General features: G+C 33.0%; 2 protein-coding genes across 7 annotated transcripts in view; one reads left to right on the forward strand and one right to left on the reverse strand.

Moving 5' to 3' along the window:
* LOC130645146 (uncharacterized) overlaps positions 1-11,210 on the forward strand; it is a 30,047-nt gene extending 18,837 nt beyond the window's left edge. For 5 of the 6 annotated variants that reach the window (XM_057451033.1, XM_057451036.1, XM_057451037.1 and 2 more), the window contains 2 exons: positions 7,644-10,233; positions 10,460-11,210. The gene's annotated coding sequence lies outside the window, so the exon portion shown is untranslated. The remainder of the gene's footprint in view (positions 1-7,643; positions 10,234-10,459) is intronic. The other variant, XM_057451034.1, reaches the window with a different exon arrangement.
* Positions 11,211-11,972: 762 nt separating this feature from the next.
* LOC130646026 (tereporin-Ca1-like) lies at positions 11,973-12,716 on the reverse strand. Its single transcript, XM_057452160.1, has one exon. The coding sequence runs from the start codon at positions 12,714-12,716 to the stop codon at positions 11,973-11,975; it is 744 nt and encodes a 247-aa protein (XP_057308143.1).
* Positions 12,717-17,663: the final 4,947 nt, after the last annotated feature.

Below are 17,663 nucleotides of genomic sequence, written 5' to 3' on the forward strand. Positions count from 1 at the left end.
AAAAAGTTGACGCTCAACAGCAAATATAAAAAATGAGATGTATATACCGAAAGTATTCACACTGTGGGCCGGGAATTCTCCGCGCGTATAAAAATACACGAATCATTTTCACCGGTTCGGTTACAGCTTGTTGTTTATAAAAACAACCGTGAAAGCCTTAGAAGGTTTTTAAACAACTTTAATTACTTAACGTAGAATTTATATCTAGAATTTTAACTCTAATGCAGTACGTAGCCTCATTTCGATATTAGCTATTTCTGCACTAATATCTTTTGTATAATAATTCTGCCATTCAGCAAGCAGTTTTCAAAAACAAAAATATTTATTTGACTAGTAAACTGGTTAAACTAAGAAGCATTGACAAAAGCCACTGCAACTGCTCGAGTAGACAACCTGAAATACTATTACTTACGTGATCAGACTTTTGTTTTCATTTTTCTAACGTCAATTAAACCAACCTCGTCCTTAAACTTTTACCTGTTTTATTAATGGGAGAAACCAAAAAGCGTGCACACCAAGTTGCTACCAGGAGCATATTTTTAAAGGAGATTTTATTTTAGCTATGTTTATACCTGTTTTTTATAAATACTTTGTTGCTTTCGTTTTTTAAGTTACAATCAGGATCTTTGTCGAAATAACATTTCAAATTTGTGCTATTTAACTCTTCCATATAAAAATTACACAATTCAAACAGATTTTTTAATTCCTAAAAAAAGAAACCCGATTTCTTATAGGTGTTCTCATATTTTTTGGGTAGTGTTTAAAATTCCTTGCGAAATTGTCAAAACTAGATGTTTATAATAAACTTGCATAAGCCAGGTTTAAATTTGATCACGCAGACAACATTGTGATTGAAAACTCAAATTAAGATATTGTTTTATCTGATAAATGCGAAGCTTTCAAACACCAACATGTGCAATTTTTCCCAAACTAAGCCTGCACAATCCAACGACAAGGGATTTTTTAAATTTTTGTTACATCTTTCTATTAGGAAGAACTATTGGCAAAGGTGTTACAAAAGTTATTTTGAAAAAATATAATAAGATTAAACATGACTAGTTTTGTTTGAAAGGACAATCCGTGTATCGAACCGTCTACATTTTGATCCGGTTTTACTAAATAATTACCGGTTGGCCCTTATAGCACCGGCCTTTATAGTACTATTTTCCACCCTTTGAGGTTAAAAAGACCGGCGTAATAAGACGCTGTTGTAATGGCATTTTAAATTTGCTCTTGCCGGCGTTATTTTGAAATTATTTTACGCGGCTTTTTGCTAGTTATCGTGGCCAAAATACAAGATAATTTAAACCGTGAAAAAGATAATACTGAACAAAATAAAGAAATACATGCAATTGATTTACATGATTAAAATTTGATACTCCCCTCTTTGTGTGGCGATAGATATGGCCTTTAATGGCGGTAAGGCATAATTTTACCTTGGCAAAATAAGGGCTGGCGCTAAGGAGGCCGGCGTTAAATTAAAACCGGTGTAATAAGCACCCACAAGGCATGTTACTATGCTCAAGGGGTGCGAGGTAGAATAAATATCTGGATTTCAAAACATCTGGCCTTACTACCAAAAGCTTATCTTGTGTTAGTATAGCAAAAATCTATTCTGGAACAAACTTTGATTCAGCAAAACAAAAATTGCACTAAGTAAATCAGCTGTCCGGCTTTGATTACAGGGAAGAGAAGCTAACCTATATTGCTACAAAAGTTTTCGTTTCTAGTTCTTATATAAACAAACTTTGCTTGTATTTGAGAGAGTGTTTTGCAACTGTTTTTAATTTCTAGCGTTCTTATGAGGAACCCACAAATGAAATAATCCATTATTTAGCCTGTTTTTATTTGGCCAATATTATTTTACCAAAATTACTACGTAAAAATAAATTATTTATCAACAATTTATATCAGCAAAACGAGATTATTATTTTTCATGGTTTATATACAATCTAGTAAATTTTATACCCTCCAGCCTTTTAAGTTGACTGTTAAGCTTAAAAGCAAAAATGTGTCAGGAAAGGTACGACACTACTAAGGCACGCAACCATTCCAAGACATCATTTCTTAAAATTCAACAATTCATATTATAAACATCCAACTCAATCTGTAAAACAAAATAGTTCATTAACTTGCCTTGACGCAGTTTTTCCATTACATGTGGAGACAACGTCACTACGTTTGCTTAACAAAATGGTCTCTTGTATTCATTTTTTTTGCGTGTCGGTGTTGAAGAATTGCGGGCAGTAGGAACGTTAAAAAACAACACAAAAAAAACAAACATCCGAGAAATAAAATTATTATAACATGTTTCAAGAAACGAAAATTTTTATCTTTAAACTTTGGTGCTGTTTCATGGAATAGAAAGATAATCTTTTTGCTGTGGTTTACAGGGCTGCACGGAGATGTATGTAACCATTAAGTTCAAACAACATCCGTGGTTGCAAGAAAATAATGATAAAAAATGTTTTAACTCTTTTTATTTCTTAACCCACTTAGATTAGAAAACGCGTAAAATTTTGCGCGAAGGAGAATGACTTTCTCCGAATTATCGCGATGTGTGGTGAAGCCTTTTAAAACATATTTTTATTCTGTCATTTTTTAGCTAACTGAAATTTTATCAATGTACCATTTTTATACTAAAAAAAGTAAAACCAATGTGGTAACCAGTTATCTAAAGTCTCTTCTTCCTTTTTAATAATTAATAATATATTACAAGTCTTTCACTAACCCTTTATTTGTGATGTTTAATTGCCAATGATATTCAACGCCTACAATCAAATCATTGCGTCTTCTAATATTAATTTATTAAATTTTCGTTAGTTTTTTTTATTTTAATTAAAAACAACGTAGAAAAGATTTCGAAGCGTGGGTTAAACTTATGATGACCCTTAAAATAACTCTCTCGGCGATAAGTACATTCTTAAGTTTTTTTGCTGTCAGCCTTCATACCGTTGGAATATACTTGCTTTCCAAAAATCGTACTTCACGTCACAACCAGGGAAGGTATCTCACACATCTGAGTTTGACTGAAATCATTCTCACTTTGAATCAACAGGTATTTGTTCACTTAAGTTGTACCGATTTAGATAATTCCACCAACAGAACAACATATGACATAAGTACCATCTTTCAAACATGTTGTGTGATCCCTTTATGGTTATACCTTCTTGTTTTACTTACCTATGATAGGTTTTTGGAGATTTGGTTGAATATAAAGTATAATATGTACATCACCGAGAAAGTGACGAAAGTGTTGATATATGCTGGATATGTATTCGCAGTAATCATTGCAAGTACAACTATACCACTAAAATGCCTGTACAACATGAATCCTTTGGGGCTGATTCACAGAACTATCTATCCAATCCTATCTGGAATTACCATACTTTCATTTTTGATCGTTTATGCATACATATTTAAGAAGGTAATAAACAGAAATAAAATATGCTCAATTGACTTATACAAGAGGAACTGTTCGATACCAAGAAGATTGTCATGCTTCGTACCATTTTGGATTGTCGTTAGTTTTGTTTCTTTTACCATTGTTCCAGAAATAGTTTTAGCGGTGCTGTTTTATGGGTACAAGCTCAACAAATTTGAAAGTCCTTATTATCCATTATTGTTCATAGTACTGACCATAGGTGTTATTGCAGATGCGTTAATTTATATTTTTATGAACGGCACTCTTCGAAGAAGATTTAAAATAATTTTCTGCAAAACATCGGAGTTGCAAAATCAAGAAAGTTCGCAGCGTTTTAAAATTGTACCAAGATTAGTAAAAGTTAAAATAGCGTTCGAAGAGGCTGTTGCAACAGGACGTGTCTAGATTGTATTGGTTAATTATCAAGTTGATGCGAGAAGAAAACGAGCTGCTAAAAGACATAAAGACACTCTGATATTGATGAATATACTGTAAAACATTCGCGACAATTAAAAGAAATTAATAAAGACTAATAACCCCGCAAGAAACATTTAGTAGATGGAAACAAGCCTGGTAAAAGACGCGTCCAGCATAGCTACAGATATTTTTTTATTTACTATGCATGTTTAAGAAGTGTATACATTGAAAAAAAAATAAGAAGAAGAAGAAATTTAGCAACACATTGCTATCTCTGTCTTACGTTACGCTATTTAAAATATCCGCAATAAATAAAATTTTTGCCTTTTGTGCGTGATTCATTAGTCGAAAATGACATATATTTATGATATGGCGCGCGTATTAAACCAAGCACAAAGCTCACAACTTTTAAAATATGTGCAGGAAGATCCTTTTCTTTCTATGTCAGATTCACGAGTTTGGAGAACAGCGAAAAAACGGCCCTTGTCTGCGAGACTTTCAAGTTTGTAATTTAGCGTTAGCGTTAGCGATTTTTTTAGGTTTTTTTGTCCTATTAACAAGAATGTACTATAACGTATTTAAGTTTAAATTTGGTTACCTAAAACCTGCGACGAACACGACAAGGAATTAACTTAGCAGTTATGGACGAGGCTCTCCTTCATTTTTTGATTTACTTTAGATAAGTGCAACTTATTCGCTCACACCCGTTGGTGAGAGTGGTTAAAATGCAACGAGAGTTCTGCGGAGGTAACAACAAATTAAATTAGGGCGCCGTATCGATCAATATTCGCGATTTTTTGATGCTTATTTTTTTCAAGAAATTTATCTATCTGTTGCCTTAGTGTGAGTGTTAAAACCGCTTGGGTTTTGTGTTCTAATCTACTACATTATCCTTCGTTATTTTTACCAATCTCATTTTAATTGGGCTCTTCAGCTTGGAGTATGTATGAAATAAAATTTGCAGCTTTATACAACAAACCGCAACAAAATATTCTAATAATGTTGTATCTTTATTGTAGCCAGGAGATAGCTGTACCTTTTTCAATGCAACAATACTCCTAACAATTAGCTGTGTTTGATATTTGTGTATGGCTAAATACAGCCGGGCGATTATGTTTTCCTTAGAATTGATATTTATGGAAACTTATTCCTATTAAATAAAATATTCGGAGGTAGCGTTTGCTATGACAGGCAGAATGGGTCCTGTATGCTTTTTTTTATATGTATTTAGGGAAAAAGACTGAAGCCCCCTTATTGGTGTAGCTAGCATTCTCCGCGACTCGTCTTTGCACTTTCTCAGGAGCGATTCCACGTTATAAAAATGCTACGTGACACTGTTCTAGCTGTGGCGGGTAACGATTGGTTATTGTGTTTAAATCAAAATATTTATAAAAGATAAACGCTCAAAATGGTGCACAACTATAAGTACTTCAGGGATGTATGCTATGTATATATGTACTGAAGTGCTCAACTCTGATGTGCGCGAGAGTTTATCTGTCCTGTATGTCTGTATACTAGGCAATGCGGATACTTTTTTCCAATGATGTTAAAATAATTGTACGTATTTTTCTATTGCATTTTTTGGGGATGCCACTCTCGGTGTTGTTTTCTGAGTATTTAAAAAGCGCTATTGCATTTAAACAGTTACGATATCCATTGTAAAACAGAAATTTTTCATAAAGAAAAATGAACTGTGTGCAATCTGCGTTTAAGCTTATAACATTTTAATCTTCAATTAACTGGTTCAATTAAAGTTATCGTGTAGATCAGCCTTTAGGGAGGTATGCACCTTCATGCTGATGATGCTAATATCACGAAAGGAATCTTCGTTCAACTAAATAACTTTTTCGTTTTTTCTTTTATGTAATATTGAACAGGAGCTTACTAGATAAAGCCATTTACTCACAAATTGCTTACTTGAGTAGAAAAAAAGAAGATTTTTTTTCGATAAAAACCATTAAACATTATAACAGTGTGATAATACCTGTCTCGAAAGATTTATCACCTATGAACAAAAGGCAAGAAGAGAAAAACATTTCGCACATTAATCTACATAAAGATACGTCGATGAGATATAACTGGTCACTGTTAACCTTACAAATTAAAATGAATATTTTACCTTTTTTGCTAGTCATTTTAATAAGAAAATCTTTAAGTAATTATTACAAGCGTGAAACATTTGCATCATCATCTGTGGCGGTAAAACACAATACGTTGATAGTGGAATGTGTTTTTTATTGCAAGAAATTTGATTCGTTTGCGAAGGTGATAGAAGAACGAAAAACATTTGATGATTGTTATTGCGTGAAAGAAAAAGAAGAAACCAAAGGCGATTCAAACAGCTCAACTGACAATGTTGTCTTAAAACCAATACATTAGTACACTTACTGTTTTTGTTTTTTAGTAGTTTAACATTTTTTGTCTTTTTTATGAAAAGTGAAGAATAAATAGTTGCACGAATATTTACTTGGGCAGGAAGATAATTATAAAAGATAATTATGCATTTTGATAATGTCAATTTGCGCATCATTAACTAGAAGAATAAATGTTAAAGGCCTCTGTTCTTTATATCAATCGAATTGTTTATTTTATTCTTAAAGTTAAAAAAACTTGGGAATAAACACTAAAAATTATTCATTCAAGAGATTGACCTCATATAATTCTTAATTTTTCGTGTCGCAAACGAAATATGACAAGAAAACGCAAATGCAATAACAAAGCCGTAATGATAACTGTTCCATTTGTGGTGATAACAATGCTACAACGAATTTGCCTGAATTATTAATCCGTTGATTTTACCTGATATTTTTAAATATTGCTGTGCTTATAGAGACGTGTAATCCATCAAGTATTGACAAAAATTAGTACAACGCGACATCTTCTTCCCTATGATCTTTTGTTCACTAAGTGACTTTATCATAACAAAAAGCCCGGGGAACAAGGTTGACTATAGAGGCAAAAGAATTTCCGGTTCAGCGAATGTTGTAGGCTATTTACTAGTTTTATTGTATCTTCGTCCGTCTACTGCATTAATGGCGTGCAGTGACATCAAAAAATTCAAACATTTAATTTTTTAGCGACTTCAACGAAAAATAAACACATCCACCATGTCTGTCACACTAATCTTTTTTGCGATTTTTTTTAACCAACTTTTGCCAATTCATTTTTTAATCGACCACCATTTTGTTGCCCTTTTTAAAAAGGCGGCCTAGACTAAATTCGAAAATTTATTTGGAAAAAAGTGAATAAATCATGGTTAAAGTGACTAAATTCTCTGGTAACTTCTATTTTGATGAATTTTTTTTTATCGATAATATTTATTAGTGCAAAAATCCAAGAGGAATGGCCCGTTTTTCGATATTTTATGTCTTGATGTTTCGTGCGTTGGAGCTAACTTTTAAAGTACGTTTGTGTGTAACACTACGCTGGTTTTTAATATTCGTTTGCTATTTATTTTTTTCCTGCTCGACAAAAGAATTTAACAAATCGATTGATATAAAAAAATATTACAAATTGACGTTTCATTTAATTATTTAATTAGTATTATTCACACGCTGCAAGCAAAGGTTGTAGCGGCTATAGCGGCTAATTAATTCCAATAGAATTCTTTCTTGGTAAACTCCAGTGAATTTTCCACTAGCAGAGATTCTTTTTTTATCAGAGGTATAGGCAAAAGAGGTCTGCTTGTATATAACTTTTATATAACGGGCAAATTTATATATTATCTCATTTGTTAGTCATAATTATAATAGCTGTAGCAATGCAGGACTAAGAAAAAAAACTGACAAATACTTTCTTTTAGATGAAATTAATTTATCAGAAGGAAAACCATCTTGGCATTCATCATATGTTTACACCTATTTTTCTGCTAGAGCATTTGATGGAAATTTATATCAATATTTTTCTGACGTCAGCATTCAGATAGTAAGTTAAGTAACGAATGGATTAAAGTTGATTTGATAAGACCAAGTGTTATAACACGTGTCAAAATATACAACGAATTGACTCACAGCGATCGATTAAGAAACGCCAAGATAGAAGTTGCATCCTCACTTGATATGATGCAAAACTACCAACTCTGTGCAGCCTTTGAAAAAATCACAACGCCGGATCAAATTGAAACTTTCGAATGCAACAAACCTTCTTTAGGACGATACGTTCGATTGAGATTAAGTCACCAGGGTTATTTAACTGTGTGTGAGATGCAGGTAATGGGTTATCATTTGTAAATATTATTTTAACGTATATCAATAGTTGTATAGCATTTTGTGTTTTCTTAAAGATGAAATCTTCATCTTCATATCAATTTCCCTCTCTTTTTGGGTGCCGGAAAGGGTCAAAACCGAAACGAACTGAAAAAGAAATATATTTTTACAACGGATTAAGAACAATAAAAACGTAAAATATATATTTTTACAATCGCCCTGTATTGATAGGGTCAATCTTTATTGCTGACCCATGCTGGATGAACACACTCTTATCACTATAAGAGAACCTTTACTTCTGACTTAAAGATTAACAGAGCTTTACTTATGGTAAACACGAAAAGATACAACTAAACAATTCGTGTGTAGCTGATGTCAGTATTTTTAGTTATTACAGTGTATTCTTTTTTATTTCAATGAATTGAGATTTAAATTTCACGTGGAAAGACCGGAGGAAAAATCTATCGAATCAATGCCTTAAAAAGTTTGTCTTTCTTTTCTTCTTATATCATGAATTACAATATTCTTTCAACTAAAACAATGTTTTTAACTAGCTGCGAGACTCGGCGTCGAAACGTCGAGTTAAGGCACAAGTAAGCGTGTTACCCGATATTGAATACTTATTGGAGCGGTTAATAAAAGCAGTAAACTGTGCCACGCGGTCAGGTGTAGCGCTTTAGTACAGGTATGCAGTACGTCGTAAATCGAGTGAAGCACCCACAACATTAATTCATTTTTTATTTTGTGGAAGAAGTTTTCCGTAAAAGTTTAAAAATAATCGTGACGCCGATCTAAGAGCTTAGTACAGGTAAAACGTGTCGCACATGTGTAAAGTCGTAATACCCTTTTTGAAAAAAACTTACCGCAACTTTTAACAAAAATATAGGAAACAGCCAGTCGTTACTAGTAAATTGGTAAAAGATGTACCTACCAACCTGCATTTAGCATAAGAAAGATTTAAAAATTTTGTTCCAACCAACTGTATTATTTGTCTACTTTCCCTTTTTAGCCAAAGGTAGCTAACAGCTAGCTAGATCACCCCAGTTACTGCCTTAAAATCTAAAATTAGGTTCGTAGCCAAAATCTTAAAATAAGCAAGATTTGCATGTAGCTAAAAAGCGTAACAATATAATGACCTTAACATATGTAAAAAAATAAGAAAAAAATAAATAAGCAGCTTTCAGAAGACAAAAGCAGACCAACATCAACGCCACATAGCTTTCAAAATGACCGTCATAACACTGCTAAGATTGTTTTTTTTCTCGTAAGCATGTGGCCGCGAAAAACTTGCTGATTGGCTATTTATCAAAAATTGGGCCCCGTGATTGGTCTACAACGCGCTAGCAATATAAAAAAAGTTGGTAAAAATTGCTACCCTTGCAATATCGCATTTCGTGTTTCCGTTGCACGACGCTTTTCTTGCGGTCAGATAGACAAAATACGGCTATTATTAAAATAAATAGTTGTTACCCCGTGAAAAAATCCACGTGGTCGCCTGTCCTTTAAAATTACCCGTCGCAACAAAGTGGACAAAAATATATCGCATTTGGTACTGGTGCACATTTTAAAATTTTCGTGTTTCCGTTACGGGACGCGGCTTTCGCGGACACACAGACAAAATACGGCTATTATTAAAGAGATGTTACTAACAAAAGTAATTTAAAAACGTAAATTTATCTTAAGTGGAACAAATAACGCTATTCTATCACACAAAAGAAAATTCAGAGTGAAAGTGAGAACATTAAAATCACAGTAGCGTGAAAACGTTTGCTTAAGAAGATTAATTAAGTGGAGAAGAAAAAAAAAAGAAGAAAAACGCTTGAGAAGGAAAGATTTTTTAAATATAAAAACTTGCTGTACGTTGTTATATCATTACAATAAATGTTACTAATCTTGAAAAAGAAATCTAAAGTTTACAAATGAATAATATACACTTTTTGTTGATGCTTTTGATAAAAAGATCTTGCAGTGGTTACTACGAACAAAAATCAGTCTTGTCAACTTTTGTGGCCGTAAGACACAATACGTTAATAGCGGAATGTGTTTTTTATTGCAAGACATTAGACTCTTTTGCTTCGGTGAAAGAAGAAAGAAAAACTATTGATGATTGTTATTGTGTGAAAGAAAAAGAAGAAAGCATTGACGATTTAAACAGCTTTAAAGACGAAGTTGTCTTAAAACCCATACGTTAGTATTTTCTTCTCATTTTTTTGGCAGGCTTGCATCATAAATTCTATCCTCTCTATTTGGTCGGTTCGGTTACAAATGATTACAATTTAGTAATTTTAGAAAGGAAATAGGTAGAAGAAATCTCTCTGGAGATGACCAAACGAGTTAACAAATGTATTATACAAAAAGTAAACAACTTCAGTGCAGGCAAAATAAAATTAATTCATAAACATTTTGTTTTTAGGTCAAATAAATCTATCGGAAGGAAAGCCATCTTGGCATTCATCTTATGTTTACAACTATGCCTCATCGAGAGCATTTGATGGAAACTTATATCAATACTTTTCCAGAGAAACAAAAGGCTGTCAGCATTCAGACAATATGTTAAGTAACGAATGGATTAAAGTTGATTTGATAAGACCAAGTGTTATAACACGTGTCAAAATATACAACGAATTGACTCACAGCGATCGATTAAGAAACGCCAAGATAGAAGTTGCATCTTCACTTGATATGATCCAAAACTACCAACTATGTGCAGCATTTGAAAAAATCACAACGCCGGATCAAATTGAAACTTTCGAATGCAACAAACCTTCTTTAGGACGATACGTTCGATTGAGATTAAGTCACCAGGGTTATTTAACTGTGTGTGAGATGCAGGTAATGGGTTATCATTTGTAAATAGAAAACGCTATGATAGAAGTTGAATCTTCACTTGATATGAAGCAAAACTATCAGGTTTGTGCAAAATTTAAAAAATTACTACTTTAGATCAAAACAATATTAGGACGATATGTTCGATTGAGGTTATGTCAGCGATTTTATTTACACGTTTGCGAGATGCAAGTAATTGGTTATTATTTCTAAACTTTATTATTTTATTCAAAGTTACATATATCATATTTTATTTATTACGTAAACGTATATGTACTAAATTTCGCACATTACAAATTAATATACGCTGTTGTACCATAATAACACGAAGTTCTGCTTGTAATGGGTTTTAATTGACACCATGGGGTGTGGGTTCATATTTCCATAATTATTAGAGTTTTAAATAATTGACAATCAATATATTGTTTCAAAGAAGTCAGGGCATTATCTAAATTTCCTGCTCATATTTCCCAATAAAATGCCAGTTAGCCTTGAAACGCAAAATACCTGTTTTTATGGTTTTCTTTTCAGCATTCTGGGTAATTTTGCAAGGTTAGGCTTAATTAGCACAAGGAGAAGGAAACTGGTTGGTATGTCAAACCTGTAGAAGACAACCACCCTGGGGACTCTGGGTCGTCTTATGGAGCCTTTGACGTAGTGGTCTTACACAGGTTTTTCCTTTTAGTCTACGATATTTTAAATTATGCAAGTAATTTCGCTTAAAAAAGAAAAAATATAGTCGTTTCACAGAGGACTCTAATTATTAAATTACTTTTATCTCATTACTTCTATTTTATTACTTTTTTTTATCCTCTGAAAAAAACGATAATCTTTTTTGGAGAATAAGAACCGCACAAGGGAAGTTGGATCTACCCCTTAATCATCTAAGTCGAGTAAACATTAAAAAATTTTTATAGTGGAATATTAGGTTAGTAACTTAGTAACAGAATAACTTAATCAATTAATTTATATAAAGAAAATAGCATGTAAGCATCTTTGAATCATGTATAAAGCAAAGTAAGACAAATAGCTAAGTAAGTATAGCTACAAATGACATCATTTGAAATATCTATTTCATTCCATTACGTTATCTGACAACATCAAGCCGAACCAACAATATCATCGATAAATTTTTTGTAATCGTCCTGTGTCCATTTGTCTTTAGGGGCTGAAGATTTTACATTTGTTGACAGATTGTCGTAGCTTTTCGGGTAAATTTTAATATCAATTTTAGGTTTGTGGTTAGTTCCCATTACACCAGTAAAACAGAAGTCACCTCTGCATTGCATCAGGGGATTGGCGTTTTCGTAATATTCTTTTATAGACGCAAATGTGGACTTTTGATAATACATTTTATCTGCAGTCATTTCTCGGCATTCATTGTCGTCTGTTGGACATATTGCTACACCAAGCCAGTTTTTGTGAAGGTCAAACGAATACGGAGCAGAGTACATTATATGAATGAAGTTGTTGTGGCCTTTAAATGTACAGCGCTGATATGATCCAGTGGCCGTATGCCCTGTTTTGTGACTAGCAAACCCTTCGCGATATCCAGATCTAACGTGATGCATCGGAACATTCATCTGCCCCCTGACAAGTTCACATTCTTCCAATTTTAAAAACCATTTGCTGTAGTTCTCAATTGACCCAGCCACTGCGATGCTATAATCTTCTGCTAGCAATGAAGAAACACTGGCAGATGCAAGTGTAGCTCCGTTGGACAATGCTGCGCCGATAAGTTCAGCAATTTCACTTGAAAGACGTTTTTCTCTCTGCTGTGTTTCATTTTCTTTCGATGTTATTGTACCAACAAAGCATAACACCAGGAATGCGTGGATCTTCATTTCCTAAAAATACATTTTATGTCAACATCGATGTCAAAGTATATGCGCGTTTGTTAAACTTTTTTAATGCAAAAATACATGGATAACGGCTCACCGTGATTTATCCTTAATCTATTTCTCTGATAATGTACGGTACGCAATTTCAATATAATAATAATAAAAATAATATTTATTTAAAAATAGTTGGCATTTCAGCACTACTATTGTTGTGTTTTTAGATTACATCGTCTTTAGGCTATTTATAAGAACCTTAGCAAATCATCCACCAATGAGGAAAAGACTTGTTTGCTATGGATCATTGCTTTGGCTAATATTAAAGAAACAATTTTTACGCAAAAAAATTTTGTTGTAAATATTTATTGACATATGCTCATTTTTGGCTGCCGACGTTATTTAAGTATATGCTTTCTTTCTGTTTCAGGACCCTGCTAGTCTACATCCGCAAAAGATATTGGAAAAAATATTCTCTTAATTTTCATTAAAGAAAAAAAAAATGATAATCTAATTTAAACTAATACAAATTAATTCATGCACACTGAAATGTCGAAACAATGCAGAGTTTTGTTTGTTTTGAATACCTGTACGTTGCAAAAGAAAATCAATGATGCGTTTTTGTGATCAGTGTTGCCCAATAACATTATTGAGAAGTATGTTTTTTTTCTTGTTTGAGAGCGCTTCCTTACATTTTTAAAAAACACATTAGGAAGATATTCCCTTATTTTTTTATGACATTGAGAAAAAAGTGGAAGAAAAAAATCATAATCTAATTTAAAATAATACAAATTAACTTATGCGCACTGGAATGTTAAAAAATACCGATTCTGCAGATACCAGAGTCTTGTTTGTTTTGAACACCTGTCTGTTGTAAAAAGAAACTATGATGCATAAAAAGTTATACGGAGCAAATGAGTTTTGTTACATGATTATTCAATGGACTGTAGAAAAACATTTTAAATAATTTAAATTTTAAACTACTATTTTTTTTAACCCTTTTTTTGATCCTCCGATGTCGAATATTTACTCTGTTTTTTATTACTCACGTTTTGCCGTGGCATCTTGATATTTGCTTATTTTTAGACCTTTTGTGTGCATTATGCCATACAAAATTGTATTGCGCATTATGTGTTTGTTTGTTGACCTTCTGTATTTGCCCTAATCAACGCTTAAAATGTTTCTAACAGTTAAGTTGCTTTAAATTTTGTAGTAGCACTCTTTGTGGAGCACGGTATAATAATTACTATTGCAGATGATCTTGTAACGTGATTAAATACCTTTTTTTACCCAAAAAACCCTTTTTTACAAAAGACAACGCAAAAAAAAAAGAAAAACGAAGAAGCAAACCAACAGCAGTAATAACAATAAAGAACAAACAAACAAAAACAAAACAAACCAAGAAGTTAAGTAGCTGGGGAATATATACGTTAATTTTAGTTAATCTTGCAATCACTCTACTTGTAGATACCAAAATACTGACCAATACGAAAGAGAATTAAACTTTTCTACTTGTCGGGGCTTCTGTTTTCAAACGTTACAGTCGAAAGTAGCCAAAAATTGGATTTAAATCGGGAGATTGCCGCGAAAAAATATAAATTTGGCCATATTTCAAATTTGAAAAATGGCCATCCCTTTGACATTTTTGATAATATGATTGATAGCAAGAGATTTTATTTGCTGTATAAGAACGCCTTCCTAAAATACTGCAATTTTATTTGCGGACATTTTCAGAGTTTTTTTAGGAACAAAAATAAACGTTAAAACGTTTGTTTAGACTGCGAAACGTAGTAGGTTGCTTATTATAAGGACATTTTACTGCAAAAAACATAATTTAAACATTTGGTGTTTGTTCGAGCAGGAAGAGAAATTTCACAAGATTATATGGTTTAGAAAAAAGTCGTAAATGTTGTGCATAAAAGGTTACTTTATTTAAAAAGCTTTAATTTAGATGACCTGAAATAGGGAAGCAACATTTGTAAGTATGCTACTTTTTCTGCTTTTGTATACGTCATTTGCAACTACTTTATTAGCTGACCAGTGAGGGTGAAGTATTTCAAGACTCGCCACCAAAATAAGGAAAGTTCTTACAAAAAATAAAAAATGGTTGAACCTTAACGAGGTGGTAAAGCTACAATAACTACTAAATATTTAATATTTCCTGTTATTGTTAAGTGCGCTTTTCAAGGTCTATTCTAGCCACACTGTATTTTCCTGTACCGTTCAGATTGATGAAAAGTTAATTTGCATTATTTCAACCAATTTGCTGGAATATTGCATTATAGTCTCCGGGAAAAAGAAAGCAGTGGTCACGTTCATCCATATTCTATTTGTTAAAGAAGCAATGACAATTGTGAGGTTACATGCCAGATATTCCTCCGTCAATTGGGCTGCCAAAAAAAAACTTTGTGTAGGCCGTGGAGCAGTGTTGATGATGTTTCTTTGACGCAGACATGTAGAATGTGTTTTTTTTACACAGGACGACTGATATATGCAAAAAAGTAGAAGTGCCACGTTTTAGTGATGAAGGAGGGTTAACTATGGTTTGGACTAATGTGCTAGAAAATGTTTTAGATTTAATGTAGTTAGTTTAGAAATTTGTCAATTAATGACATGACCCAATACTTTTTTCTCTTTTATACATAAACGTAAAAATTATGACAATCTGCCAAAATCTAACTGAAATTACCCATCAAAAAACACTGCATTGTGTCTTTGGTGTCTGGCGAAGTTTTCGCATCTGACTTAGCATGACCCAGTTCTGATGGAAAAAGAGAGATACAACCACTGTTAAGAGATACAACCGCTTAAAACCACTGTTGTAACTTCAAATCGCGCAAGGTAATCTCTACAGATACTTTGAAATTTAAATGGTCCAGACTACTTTATTACAGTCCATTGAATATTCATGTAACAAAACTCATTTGTGCAGTGTGATTTTTTACGCATCAAAGATTTGTTTGCAACAAACAGATATAAAAATGAAAAAAGCCCAGTCTGTAAGTTCTGTATTGTTTCAACATTTCAAAGCGCATGATTTTAATTTTAATAGCCCAAATTAGAATAGCATCCCTTTCCCTTTTTTCCTTAATAGATCCCAAAAATGTTAAAGTAATGTTTTTTTAATAAAATTTGGTGAATGTTATTGTGCGTGGCGGTCCCTAAACCAAAAACAAGAGACATTATAGCGCATGCTCAGACATTTGAATAATCTCAACGGGTAAAAAAAAACACAAAAAATAAATATTTACAGCAAAAATTATTAGTGCGGGCAAACAACAAATTATTTAACAATAGACAGACCAATGATCCAAAGCAAGCAGGTCTTTTACTCATTCTTGAATGATTTGGTGAAGTTTCTATAAGTAGAGTAAGAAACAATCCAATCCAAACACACAAAAATAAAATTGCTTACGATACTTTGCTGAAATAATACATCAAAAATCCTTACGGTAAGATCTATTCTATGCAATTCAGGTAGTAGGTTTTAGCATTTAAGAAATTGTGCATATCGGTTGACATCGATGTTGATATAAAAGTTATTTTTAGGAGATGAAGTTTCACGTACTCCTGTTGTTGTGCTTTGTTGGTACAATAGCTTCGAAAGAAAATGAAACAAAGCAGAGAAAAAAACGTGTTGCCCCTGAGATTGCTACCCTTATCGCTGGAGCCATAACTGCTGGAGCTACACTTGCATCTACCACTGTTTCTGCATTAATGGCGTCAAATTATGTCATTGCAGTAGCTGGATCCATTGAGAACTACAGCAAATGGTATCTAAAATTGGAAGAATGTGAAATTGTCAGGGGACAGATGAATGTTCCGATGCATCACGTTAAATCTGGATATCGGGAAGGGTTTGCTAGTCACAAAACAGGAAATACGGCCACTGGAACATATCAGCGCTGCACATTTAAAGGCAACAACAACTTTATTCATATAATGTACTCTGCTCCGTATTCGTTTGACCTTCACAAAAACTGGCTTGGTGTAGCGATATGTTCAAAAGACGACAATGAATGCAGGGAAATGACTGCAGACAAAATGTATTATCAAAAGTCCAACCTTGCGTTTGTAAAAGATTTTTACGAAAAAATCAGTCCTTTGAGGCAATGTAGAGGTGACTTTTGTTTTACTGGTGTAATGGGAAGCAACCACAAACCTAAAATTGACATCAAAATTTACCCGACAAGCTACGACAATCTGGCAACAAAGGTTTCATCTGCAGCCGCTAAAGACAAATGGACAGCGGAAGATTACGAAGAGTTTGTCAATGATATCAGAGGTTCAGCGTGATGCTTCGTCTACAATAAAAATGTTCGGAATGGACATGTTCCAAAGCATTGTTTAGTCTATTTTGTATTTTGCTTTCTTAAAGTCTAAGAATGTGAACGTAAAAAACTGAAGAAATTTTCCTCTTTTAATTTAAAAAATCAGCAGTTACTTCCTTAGAGCTCGCGCATTGCTGCCCCAAAGATTGGGGTTACGCTAAAAATTACTAAAATAAGTTTTTACTATATGATCGCCGCTATTTACGTTTAAATTATATAAATCCTGTATCCCAAATACCTGTAAATAGACATACATATATATAGGTATTCGTTAAATGTGAATTCACGGGCTTAAATATAAACAGACTTAACGGGCTGATAAATAAAGTAACGAAAATGGTGTTTTTATATGTTTAAATGTCCAAATAAAATTCAGGAATGAACCAATCAGTAGGCCAGCATTCAAAATTTAGCCAATTAGTTATTACTGGAGACAGCGCTTTTACTTATCTCGAGGCATAATGTTTTTAGATAGTCAGTGAAATATTTGTTACGCAATTAACTTATGCGGTGCAGATGTACTGCGTTTTAGATCAGACTAAAACACTTATTACCGTGAATCGCATATCGGGGGCCTTACTCCGATATATTTTTACACAGATGTAATGTCTTTTTTAAAAATTAA

Source organism: Hydractinia symbiolongicarpus, chromosome 5 (assembly GCF_029227915.1).
Source record: "Hydractinia symbiolongicarpus strain clone_291-10 chromosome 5, HSymV2.1, whole genome shotgun sequence".
NCBI classification, from domain to species: domain Eukaryota; kingdom Metazoa; phylum Cnidaria; class Hydrozoa; order Anthoathecata; family Hydractiniidae; genus Hydractinia; species Hydractinia symbiolongicarpus.

Bases quoted from the DNA above. Each gene is read 5' to 3' on its own strand.
- LOC130646026 (XM_057452160.1), bottom strand. From the start codon at position 12,716: ATGAAGATCCACGCATTCCTGGTGTTATGCTTTGTTGGTACAATAACA.